General features: G+C 59.9%; 1 protein-coding gene across 1 annotated transcript in view; it reads right to left on the bottom strand.

Annotated features, from left to right (window-relative positions):
• Positions 1-4,757, bottom strand: part of LOC119338787 (LOB domain-containing protein 30-like) — an 80,604-nt gene extending 75,847 nt beyond the window's left edge. The window contains exon 1 of the mRNA XM_037611024.1: positions 4,522-4,757. Within this exon, the coding sequence (XP_037466921.1) occupies positions 4,522-4,757 (236 nt within the window). The remainder of the gene's footprint in view (positions 1-4,521) is intronic.
• Between the last annotated feature and the right edge of the window lie 7,799 nt (positions 4,758-12,556).

Here is a 12,556-nt window from a genome sequence, read left to right as displayed (position 1 = left end):
GCTTGCGTCACGGGCACCTCGTGAGGTAACCTGCCTTGATCTCTCTGCCTCCTCGCGAGCTAGCCTGACGAGGCTGCGCCTGAGGAAGCTTCCTGTCGTCCGCCCTGCGAGCCTTGGCCCCTCGCGAGGGTCTTGAGCTTGGGTTGACGAAGATGGGCCATACTGGGCCACTCCTTGAGCCACGCTGCAGGCCGCAGGCAGGCAAGTCTGGGTACCCCCATTCCCAGAATGCCGACAGTAGCCCGCGGGCCCAAGGCGCGCCCGGACTTGGCTTAGCAGAGAAGCGAAGGGGCAAGTGTGAAGCGCCGCGGGCCCCAACAGCCTGCAGCCTTGGGCACCGCGTGGCAGTTGATTGGACGTGGGCGCCTCCGCTTCCCCATGACGCCTCGACAACCGTTAGACAAGACAAGTCCCTGCATGCAAAACGGGTCATGATTACCTGTGATCATGGAGGCCGACGGTTGGCCTCCTCCGGCTATATGTATGGAGCGGCGCGTTCCCTTCCAGTCCATCTCCCCTTGTTCTGCTCCTTCTTCTTCACCTCCTCCCTTAGGCTCGCCGTGTCCCATGGCGTCCACGAAGAGGTTGTCAGCTGCAGAGAAGGGGAAGGCCCGCCGGGAGGGGCCTGACTCCCCCCTGCCAAGTGCGGCCGTGGACGCCCCCGCAAGCATCCTGCGACTCCCGCGGGGGCCGCCCGAGGCCTCGGTGGAGGCCCCTCGCTTGGCGGAAATCGCCCGACCGGAGGGGAAAGAAGTACCGCGTACGCTCGGCCTCCTCGCCCCCGATTCCATTCTGCGGAGGTGCGGCCGGAGTTCGTTGTTTGGTCAGCAGACCCGACTGGTCCCTGGCTCCAGCTCCCTCGCTTCTTTGCCGGCGAGCTGCCAGCTGGTGCCACGAATGGGCTATGGCTCCAGGCGGATGGCTGTTGCAGCAGGGCCTCTTGGGTGGCGGTGGAAGTTTCCATTGCTGGGAATGTGGCGCTGACTCGGGGCTGGCAGACGTTTGCCCGCGCGCGCGGCCTTGGTCAGTGGTGCAATATCCACTTCAGGTTCGACGGTGATGCCACCCTCTTCATGAGGGTGTTCGGCGGAGATGGCCGCCGTGCCGGGTGCTGCCCCGAAGATGACGACAACGGCCGCACGCTCATCCATGGTGACGGCAGTGGCGAAGACGAGGCCGGTCACGCGCTTGGCGGCGCCCGCGGTTCTTCAAGCTTCGGCGATTCTCCTTCGCACGGCAGCTCCTCCAGCGGCGGCCATGACCAGCCGCCGCGCCGCCGTGCTTGCCTCGAGGGGGGAGGAGGATCGTCCCACCGCCGCGCCCAGGTGAAGTGTGAGGAGGAAACTACCTGAGCCCCGGGCTGTAGTTGGTCGTGTCGCGCCCATTTTGCTTTACCTGCATGGAGAGAAAAGTACGGGGCCCCATGGGGGCGTGCTAGACTGTTGTTTTTAATTATCATGATGTTCATGTTATTCCCGTGATGTGCTATGGTGCGGCGTGGTTGTGCATAAGGGCAACTTAGCTCAGTGGGAGGGGTTTGTTGCGGCGCCAGCCTCGGGAAGCTCCAACCAGGGGCCACGTTACGGGTCTAGAGGCCTGCAAAAAGGACATGCCGGAGGGCTAGGATTCAATCTCTGGCCGGAGGGGTGGCCTGCTCGCGCCCTGCGTTCGCGTCGTGATGCCCGTGGGGCATTGACTGGGAGGACTACTCCCGTTGCAAACTTAGGTCGAGGAACCTCACGAAACCGAACCAAGCGACGCTCGCGAGGGTGCCTGCGCGGCTTCCCTCGCGAGGGTTGTGAAAAGAAAGCAGGGTCAGGCGAGCGACATAAACGGGAAACACAGGCTGGGTGCCGCACAACACCAAAGGCAACTTCAACTAAAAGCTTCAAGCAACTAAAAACTAGCCAACTGCAGAAAGCAAATGAAAGCCGCGTCCGGCACCTAATCTAGTCTTCGACATCTTCTCACCAGTGCGGAGCTAAGTGCTGCCACTGGGCGTGGGCGGGAGCCCCCGAGGCCCAGGGGCGGCTCTCCGGAGACTCCGGGGCGTGTACAGCCCCACTCATTATTACGTGAGAGTGTCACGTGCAGCGAGCTTCACAGGCGTTTGCCTTCTTCACAGGCACCGGGCCTGTCCTTGAGAGAAGGGGGAGAGCTTCACAGGCGTTGGCCTTCATCACAGGCACCGGGCCTTTTCCAAAACGGCAACCTTCACAGGCATTGGCCTTCTTCACAGGCACCGGGCCTTTTCCAAAACGGCAATCTTCACAGGCATTGGCCTTCTTCACATGCACCAGGCCTTTTCCAAAACGGCAAACTTCACAGGCGTTGGCCTTCTTCATAGGCACCGGGCCTTTTCCAAAATGGCAAACTTCACAGGCATTGGCCTTCTTCACAGGCACCGGGCCTTTTCCATAGGCACTAGGCCTCTCTCAAGGTAGAACCTCCAGAGGTGTTGAATGGTCCACGCGTTCGGGATGGGCACCCCCTCCTGGGTCTCCAAGCACGCAGAGCCGGGCCTGGAAACATGAACAACCTTGAACGGGCCCTCCCACATGGGAGAGAGTTTGTGCAGCCCTTCCCTGGAGAGGACCCACCTAAGCACGAGGTCGCCTACCTCGAGGGTCCTGGGGAGGATGTTACGGCAGTGGTATCGCCGCAGCGCCTGCTGGTATCGGGCCGCCTGCAGCGCGGCCTCTCGGCGGTGTTCCTCCCCTAGCACGAGGTCTGTCCCCCGCATGGCGTCCTGCCGCGCCTCGTCGAACGCCAGGACCCGCGCGGAGTGACCCCTCACCTCGTGAGGGAGGATGGCCTTTGCTCCGTAGACGAGGAAGAATGGGGTTTCGCCAGTTGACTTGGTTGCGGTCGTGCGAATTGACCACAGTACGGACTGGAGCTCTCATACCAGCCCCTGCCGCAAGCCTCCATCTTCTTCTTGAAGGTCCTGGTCTTGAGGCCCTTCAAGACTTCTGCGTTGGCTCACTCAGCCTGACCGTTGCTCTGAGGGTGGGCCACTAAAGCGTAGCATATCTGTGTTCCAAGGTTAGCACAGTATGTTTTGAAGAGATTGCTGGTGAATTGTGAATCGTTATCGGTGATGATGCGGTTAGGCACCCCAAACCAGCTCACGAGGCCCTTGATGAACTTGACTGCAGAGCCTGCCGGGATGGTGCAGACAACTTCCACCTCAGCCCACTTGGTGAACTTATCCACGGTAACGTAGAGGTAGCGATAGCCCCCTGGCGCTCGAGGGAATGGTCCCAAAATGTCCAGCCCCCAAACCGCGAATGGCCACGAGAGGGGTATGGTCTACAGGCCCTGTGCCGGCTGATGGATCTGCTTGGCATGGAATTGGCAGGCTTCATAGGCTTTCACCAGCTCGACGGCATCGTTGAGTGCGGTGGGCCAGTAGAACCCGTTGCGGAATGCCTTGCCAACGAGGGTTCGTTGATGAGTGGTGCCCACAGTCTCCACTGTGTATGTCTGCCAATAGCTCCTTCCCCCGCTCCCTGGAAATGCAACGTAGGGACATGTCGTTTGGCCGCTTTCGGTAAAGCTCTCCATCTTGGATGCAGTATACTGTGGCTTGTCGCGCCACGCGTTCTGCATCTTCCTCCTTCTCCGGCAGAGTCCCTTCCGTCAAGTAGCTCTTGAGCTCCACGGTCCAACACCCCTCCCGAGGTTTTTAGCGCCAGGAGCAAGCGTGCTCCCGAGGTCGGTCCATAGGCCGAGGCTCTCGAGGTAGGCGGCTGGGGGAGCTCCGGTTGAGGTTGCGCTCCGCCTGATGGTGGTGGCATCGCCGAGGGCTTAAAGAACCTCTCTTCAAAGACTCTGGGCTCCTGAGGTAGCCGTATGGACGCCCTCTTCGCGATGTCGTCAGCTTCCTGGTTGGTGCCGCGCGGCACATGCTGCAATTCCAAACCCCAAAACTGCTTCTCAATTTTGCGAACCTCACCTAGATATGCCTCCAAGTGCTCGTCCTTCGGCTCATACACCTTGTTGGAGAAGTTGACGAGGAGTTGGGAATCTCCCTTGATGACGAGGCGCTTCACCCCCAAGGCCACCGCGGCCTTAAGGCCTGGTATCAGCCCCTCGTATTCCACTATATTGTTGGACACCTTTTCCCTGTGCTGGAAGCAGGGTTACACGGCGTAATAGAGCTTGTCCTGAGTGGGGGACATGAGCACTGCACCAGCTCCTGCGCCATCCCACGAGAAGGCTCCATCGAAGTACATAACCCAGCCGTCCGGTGCCTCACTTCCCGGGGAAAGTGAACGGTCCTCACCTGCCTCGAGCCCTGGCGCCTCCATCCATTCGGCTACAAAATCTACAATCGCATCTCCCTTAATGACCCTAGTCATGCTGAACTCCAGCTGAAATGCTTGTAGCTCGATGTTCCATTCGGCGACCCTTCCTGCTAAGTTGGGACTCCTCAGCACCCTCTCCAACGGGTATGCTGAGACGACCTTGATTGGATGACCCTGGAAGTAGTGTTGCAGCTTCCGCGAGGCCACTAACAGCGCAAGCATGAGCTTCTGAGGCATGGGGTACCGTGCCCTGGCGTCCCTCAGCACCGTGCCGACGAAATACACGGGATGCTCGACGAGGGCGGGTGCAACGGCGGAGTCAGCACCCTCCGGGGAGTCGAGCGCCTCCTGAGGCGTGAGAGCCCCCAGCTCTTGGCAGACCCGCGGAGCCCCCTCAGCCTCGAGGATGTCTCCTAGCTGAGGCTGACTTGTATCTGCTACAGTCATGACCCCCGAGGGGCCTTCCTTCCCTGGGGTTGCCGCAGCTAGTGCGGCCTTGGTCCGACGCTCCTCCCGAACGGCCACCAAAGCGGCACTGATGGAGTATGTTGTGGCGGCGAGATAGAGCAGCAGGGGCTCCCGTGAGCGTGGCGCTACCATCATGGGAGGGCTGGTCAGGTACCTCTTGAGGTCTTGGAATGCTTCGTTGGCCTCCTGAGTCCATTCAAACGGGCCCTTCTTCTTCATTAGCTTGAAGAAGGGTAGAGCGCGTTCCCCCAGCTTGGAGATGAAGCGCCCTAGCGCGGTTACCCGCCCGGCAAGCTTCTGCATTTCCCTGAGAGTTTGCGGTGGACTCATGTCTTCAATTGCCTTCACCTTCTCTAGGTTGGCCTCGATCCCTCTGTGTGACACGAGGAAACCCAGAAGCTTGCCAGAGGGTACACCAAAGACGCACTTCTCGGGGTTGAGCCACAAGTACACTTCACGCAAGCTCTCGAATGTTTCTTCCAGGTCTTGTATCAGGGTCTTCGCCTCCCGAGATTTTACCACTATGTCATCGACATATGCTTTGGCGTTCCTCCCGAGCTGCCGGCCCAAAGCGATGTGCATCAGCCGTAGGAAGGTTGCGCCTGTGTTGCGCAATCCGAACGACATGCAGGTGTAGCTGTACACTTCGCACGGGGTCAGGAAAGCCGTCTTCTCCACGTCTTCGACCGCGATTTTGATTTGATGATAGCCAAAGAAGGCATCCAAGAAGCATAGCAGGTCGCACTTAGCGGTAGATTCGACGATCTGGTCAATCCGGGGGAGCGGGAACGGATCCTGTGGGCAGGCCTTGTTGAGGTTGGTAAAATCGATGCACATGCGCTCCTTCCCCCCTTTATTTGGCACAACGACAGGGTTCGCCAGCCACTCTGGATATCGAACCTCGTGAATGACTCCCGCGGCCTCCAACTTGCGGGTTTCCTGGACAATGAAAGCTTGCTTCTCGGTGGACTGCCGTCTCGCCTTTTGCTTCACTGGGCGTACGTTGGGACATACGTTCAGGTGGTGCTCGATTACCTGCCTGGGGACCCCAGCCAGTTGCTTGGGCTCCCATGTGAACACATCCTTGTTCGCACGCAGGAACTTTACCAGTGTCTCTTCTTGCTTGGGATCCAGGTTGGCGCCTATGGTGAAGGTGGCACCAGAGGACCCATCCTCGTCGACTGGTACTTGCTTGGTTTCTGCTTTGTCTTGGCTGAACAACTGCTTCTTCTTGGTGGGCGCAGCCCCTTAGCCTTAAGGGGATCGGCCCTGGCAGGCTGTGCTGCTGTGGCAGTCTTGAAGGCGAGCTTGAGTGCATGCAGAGCATCCTTCACATCCCCAGCTATGGTGAGGACACCACTGCTCCCGGAAATTTTCATCAGATTGTAAGCCGGGTGGGTAGCTTCCATGAACTGGGCCAAAGTCGGGTAGCCGAGGATGGCATTGTAAGGGAGGCCAATGCAGGCGACATCGAAGTCGACCAGCTCTGTGCGAAAGTTGTCATGGGTGCCGAACGTCACCGGGAGGCGGATCTGTCCCAGAGAGCCGACGGGGCTGCCCCCGACGCCCGAAAAGGGTCGGCTAGGTCGGAGCCATTCCAGCGGTACGTGGAGGAGGCTGAAGGCCTCAATCGAGAGCATGTTGAGGCCGGCTCCGCCGTCGATGAGGGTCCTGGTGACTTCCACCTGACAGATAGTGGGAGTGCACAGCATCGGGAGCACGCCTGAGAAAGCGGTGTTGGTGGGGTGATCATCCAAACTGAAGGTCAAGTCGGCCTTGGATGACGCCCATCCTGGAGGAGCCGAGGGTCGAGTCAGGGCCGCGCCGACCTGACGGACGAACGACTTGACGTGGCGACTCGAGGGCGGAGCTTGGGAGCCACCGAGGAGTGCTGCAACGACCGGGAGTGCCGGGGCCGCGTGATGAGCGAGGAAGAGGCCGCGGAGCTCATCCCAGGAGTTCACTGAAGATGCTGGCAAATGGAGCAGCCACATGCGCGGGACGCTGATAAGCGCCATGGGTAGCCAGTTGGCCATGATCCGTCCATCGCCTCCGGCCTTGAGGATGGCCTCCTCATATGCTAGTGGGAAAGCTAGCGGGTCCTCCATGCCGTCGTAGCACGGCGGCACCTCGGGCTTGAACTTGTTCGGCCACCGCACCTGTTGCAGGGCAGGGGTCAGTGCCCGGAGCCCCCGGGGCTCGGGGCTGGCCTCCGCAGTGGGAGCGGGTGGCGCACTACTCGCCATGGAGGCGAAGCGCAAGGTTGATGGGGAACGGGCTGCTGACAGGGAGAGCTCCGGTGCACCCCTACCTGGCGCGCCAAATGTCGGATTTCGGGTTTCGGTAGACCCTTAAGGTTCAAACTCTGTGGTGCGCGTGGAGATCTCTCCTCTACCAACTCACGTCTCGTCGCCTCGCAAAGAATCTAGGCTACACGAAGAACAACACAAGGGACGCAAGGTTTATACTGGTCCAGGCCACCATTGTGGTGTAATACCCTACTCCAGTGTGGTGTGGTGGATTGCCTCTAGGGCTGATGATGAGTAGTACAAGGGAAGAACAACCTCGTGAGGGGTGTTCTTTTGGTGAATCAGATGATGCTCTCTACTGTGATGGCTAGCCCTATTTATAGAGCGAGGCCCTGGTCCTCTTCCCAAATATTGAGCGGGAAGGGCGCCAACAATTGGCCATTTTGAAGGGGAACATCTAGTACACTTATCCTGACTAAAGTTGGTCCCCGCCTCCCAAAGACTCTGACGATGACGCTGTCCTGGGCTCCACGGTAACCTCTATCCTGTCGTTCTGCTGGTCTTGGTGTTGTTGCACCGAAATGGTAGCCTTTGCTTGATACCTTGGCCTGCGCTTGCCCCCTTTGCACCAAAGAGGAAACAAGGACATTGCGCAGGCCGGCGCCCGCTTGGCGCTTGCCTGGCTTCATTCGTCATGGCTTGCGTCACGGGCACCTTGTGAGGTAGCCCGCCTTGTTCTCTCCGCCTCCGCGCGAGCCAGCCTGACGAGGTTGCGCCTAAGGAAGCTTCCTGTCGTCCGCCCCGCGAGGCTTGGCCCCTCCTGAGGGTCTTGAGCTTGTGTTGACGAAGATGGGCCATACTGGGCCACTCCTTGAGCCACGCTGCAGGCCGCAGGCAGGCAAGTCTGGGTACCCCCATTCGCAGAACGTCGACAGAGGCCAGACCAGCGATCGCGGGGGCGCCAGCCCCCAGCACCCTGCCAAGAGGGGGCGAACTGCCTCAGGGCCCGCTGACAGCGCCAACAACGGAGGATGACATCAACAGCATGCTCAAGCTCGGGCACGAACAAAGCGTTGTCTGCCACGAGTTCCTTCGGAAGGCGATGGACGCGATGGGACAGCTTGGTGGAAAGCTTGCGGATGTGGACGCGCGCCTTGAAACTGATGGCCTGCGGCTTATTGAGGAACGACGCAAGCTAAAGGTGGCCATCAACCTTGTGCGCCACCAGCGCGTGCTTGATAATGCGAAGGACGAGGCATCCCTTGCAGCCTCGCGAGAGGCCTGCTCTCGAGCTCTGGAGGAGGCTCGGGAAGCATATTATCGTCGCGAGATCGCAGTGAAGCGCGCGTGGGAGCTCCAAGCCTGGAGCCTCTCTAGAGCAGCAAGTGGAGCTGCGCTAGGCCGCCCTTGTGTCGCTGAAGGGGACGCCTGTCAAGGAGGAGGAGCTTCGAAGGCGTGAGGAAGCGCTGACGCTGGAGGCTGCTTAACGCAATCTTGACCTTGAGTGGTTGGAGAAAAGGGAGCACTAGGTCACTTAGGCGAAGGACAATGTTGGCACGCGTGAGGCTCGAATCCAGGAGGAGGTCGACCACCGCGTGGTAGAGGCTCGCGCCGATCTCGTGAGCAGGTATGACTTGAAGCTGGAGATGGTTGAGATCGAAGCTGCGGGCAGGACGACCACCCTTAGGTCCAAGCTGATTGAAACGGAGTAGCGCACAGAGGCCGCCGTAGCCACCCTAGTCTCGGCGCAGACTGAGTTGGCCTCCACCCGTGCCGAGCTGCTTCTTCTTCGACAGCGGGTCGACGACGCCGAGTCCATTGCGCGGAAAAATAGATAGGAAGTGCTTGAATGGCAGACGCTGGAGCACATGCACGGCCCCATGCTCCAAGAGCTCAGGAACAGGGCCAACACGACCCTGTGCAATATCTGTGATGCGGACGCCCCGCATCCTCACGTGACAAACTATGCCAGTCATCTTCGCTTCTTCACTGATGTGGTAACGCACCTGGAGAACCGCTCCGAGAGAGCTCGTCAGCTTGTCGAGGAGAGGAGCCGCAGCCTGCTCGGGCGTGCATTTTCTCGCGTCTTCAGCCATCTTCAGAACACTGACCCCCACTTTGACTTCGATGCCGTCATCACCCCGATGCCCGAGGCCATCCGAGGCGACCTGGCGCGGTGGGTGGAGGACAATGTGGATGCACTCGTCAGGGCCTTTGCTTCCGACAATGACAGGGAGGTAGTTGCGGCAGATGGTGGCGAGGTGGTCAATGGTGGTGACGGCGGCATCAATGATGGTGATGGTGATGCTAGTGACAATGATAGCGGCCCCAGTGATGCCTCTAGAGGTGACCAAGAGGTGAGCGATATGTCTGAATGATCCCGTGTTCCCCTGCTGTTTAGCCTGCACACAAAAGCTCGGGCACGGCCCCAAAGGTTGTAAGAGCATTTTGGGAGGGGAAGCTCCTCATGTAAAAGATTACCGTCCACATGCTTTTAAGAATGATGCTGAACGTGTGCCTCCATGGTCCTATGGGCCGTGTGGCGAGCTTGTTGTAATGGTTTACCTTTAGCCAGGACGAGTCCTGAATGGGCTCGCGAGGCCGTGAGCCTCTGAGGGTCCCCCAAAGGCAGTATGCCGTCAGCCAGACAGGGTGCGGAGTGGCTACAGTGATCTCCCACCAGGCGGCGGGACTGTAGCCACGCTCCCCTGACCAAGCCTGCGTCATTAGCACCATGGCTACAGTGATTAGCCACCCACCAGACCCGCCAGCGGAAGAAGCGGCCTGTCGGCTCCGTACCAGACTAGTCGGAGGGCCCACCAGGCGGCGGGCCCAAGCTGCCGGCGGAGAAGCCGGCAACCAGAGACGCCGACAGCCGGGCCCAACACCCGGCCAAGTTACCATTGTACCCCTGGGGGTGTAGGCCTATATAAACCCCCAGGGCACCCATGCAAGGGGTTCTGAACCTGTTAGACCTAGACACATATCTAGAGGAAGAAGAGAGCTAGCCTTGCCTCCTTCAACCTCTAGCACACAGCTCAAGGAGCACCTTGTACTCACTAGTGCCTTAGTGATCATGCGGAGACCCCGCAGAGCAGGAGTAGGGGTACTATCTCCAAGGAGAGCCCCCAACCTGGGTAAAGTACGTCGGCGTTCGTGTCTACGCCTTATACCACTTCCAAGCACATGCGACGTTCTACTCGCTCCCACCATGATAAGACATCCCTTGGCATATGTCGCACCCAACCCCCAACATATGGGGCCCACCATGAGGCGAGGTGCACCGTCATCCAGAGATCTGTTCTGGACGGGAAATTTGTTTCTTCCGGACGTGCGCAACCAGCCCAGCACGCCTGACGGCGCCAGCCTCGATGCGCTGCATGGCGCGGAGATCGCCTGCACGGCAAGCTACCTCGCCGACCTCGTTGGTGGGATCAGCCTCTCTGACGAGCCTGCATCTGAAGCAGGCACCGACTACCCTGAGAACCGCCTCGTCAGCCTCCACGACCAGCTCCATGTCACCTGCGAGCCTGCAGCCGACTTGGAGTCCGTTGGCTCCACCGACCCGATGATCATCGACTCCAACACGGCGTCACTTGACGCATTCCCCAACAAAGTGGTGGTCTACGATGAGCCGCCTCCTCATGAGCACAGCGGTAGGAGGACCGTCACGAAGGTGCTTGTCATCAACAGTGGCGAGCACACGGACGGAGGCTCTCAAGACCCACTCGATACGGCGCTACAAGAGTTGTCAGCACCCATCCCGGCCGATCCGGATGCTGAGGCACTGGAAGTGCGCCGTGTATGGCTCCTCGAGAGCGCTAACCGGCTGGCCAGCATGCGACACCTCTTAGAAGCTTACCGGTGCGAGATGGACCGAGCCATCGGCGGGACGCAGGCTCCTAAGGGGCCTAGCCGCGCCGGCTCGATCCGGCTGCATGGCACAGCCATCTCTGGCGCGTTCGGGGTAGATCGTCTCGTCGACGCTACGCCAGCGGGAAACATACGAGCTGCCCAGGTGGTGGCGGACGAGTTGGACAAGTACGAGGGCGACGAGCGTCGCCACATGACGAGGCGCGTTCAGCAGCTCCATGACGCGGCCGCCAAGCAGCATGAAGCCGGCTGCCGCAACGAGGCACCTACCCGGCAGAACGATGAGCCGCCTCCTCACCAGGATCATGGCGCGACATCTCGGATGCCGACTGGTGACGTCCACAGAAAAAAGGGCAACGAGCCGGTAGTCGGACTCACCTCTCCATCGAGCGCGACACCAAAGACCGCCCTCGAGTTGTGGAGCGGCGATGCAGTCCACCCCCTCCTCGGCCTCGTGGGGAAAGGCATCCCACTCCACCGCCTCTCACACACCCGACACTCGGCGACTACCTTGGCCGCCGGGAAGGAGTCGGAGAAAATGACGCCCGCCACCGGATCGACCGCCTCAATCGCTCCCTGGCGCTAGAAGAAGAGCGTTGGGTCCGCCTTGTTTTGGCCCCCGAATCCGAGATGAGCCCTTTCCTCGAGGGTTCACCCTCCCAAGAGATACGCCCAAGTACACCGGCTCTATGAAGCCGGAAGACTGGCTGGTCGACTACTCCACGGCCGTCAGCATAGCGAACGGCAACAAGCGCGTTGCTATGAAGTACGTCCCGCTCATGCTCCAGGGCACAGCCCGCACGTGGCTTAACATCCTGAAGCCCCGCAGCATCAACAGCTAGGTCGATTTCACCGAGGCCTTCGTTCGCAACTTCACCAGCACATACAAGCGGCCTCCCAAGCCTCGATAGCTCTCCTTGTGCGTCCAAGGGCCCATCGAATCGACTCGCAACTACCTCACGTGCTAGGCCGAGCTACACAACTCCTGCGAGGGCGTGCATGAGGTGAAGGCCATCGAGTATTTCACTGCCGGGTGCCGAGAGGGCACCCTCCTCAAGCACCGACTTCTCTGCGACGAGCCGACGACTCTCGACGAGCTGCTGATCATCGCCGACAAATACGCAACTGTCGACTCGTCCATGAAGGCGGAGATCCAAGTCGACGCCTCTGGCAAGATAGCCCCACGGACTTCTCGGGCCCCGGCTGGTGACACCAGTCGGAGACATCAGCAAAACAACAACAAGCGCAAGGCCGTGCAGCCGGCTCCCACAAGCCGACAGGTGGCGATAGTCAAAGATCAGCAGCCAGAAGGGAAGCCTCCTCCCAAGCGTCAGAAGGGCGTCAAGCCCAATTGATTGCCCGCCTTCTCGTACGAGCAGACCCTCGATGCGCCTTGCAAGTTCCACAGCAGCGCGAAGCCGTCCAACCACACCACTCGAAAGTGCCATTGGCTCACCCGAATCACCAAAGGAGATGGACTCCTGCCTCCGCCGCCTCCCAGCCCGCTGCCTCCTCCGCCTCAATAGCCGGCTGTCCGGCCAGTCAGAGCAATACAAGATGAGTATCCAGAAGAGCATGGAGAATATTTCGTGTTCACCAGTGTAGCTGACGACAGACGCAACAGACGGCAGTAGCAGCATGAGGTACAAGCATAGC

This window comes from Triticum dicoccoides, chromosome 7B (assembly GCF_002162155.2).
Source record: "Triticum dicoccoides isolate Atlit2015 ecotype Zavitan chromosome 7B, WEW_v2.0, whole genome shotgun sequence".
In the NCBI taxonomy this organism is placed as follows: domain Eukaryota; kingdom Viridiplantae; phylum Streptophyta; class Magnoliopsida; order Poales; family Poaceae; genus Triticum; species Triticum dicoccoides.
Note: the sequence above shows the minus strand (reverse complement) of the source record. Positions and strands in the feature narration are given on the sequence as shown.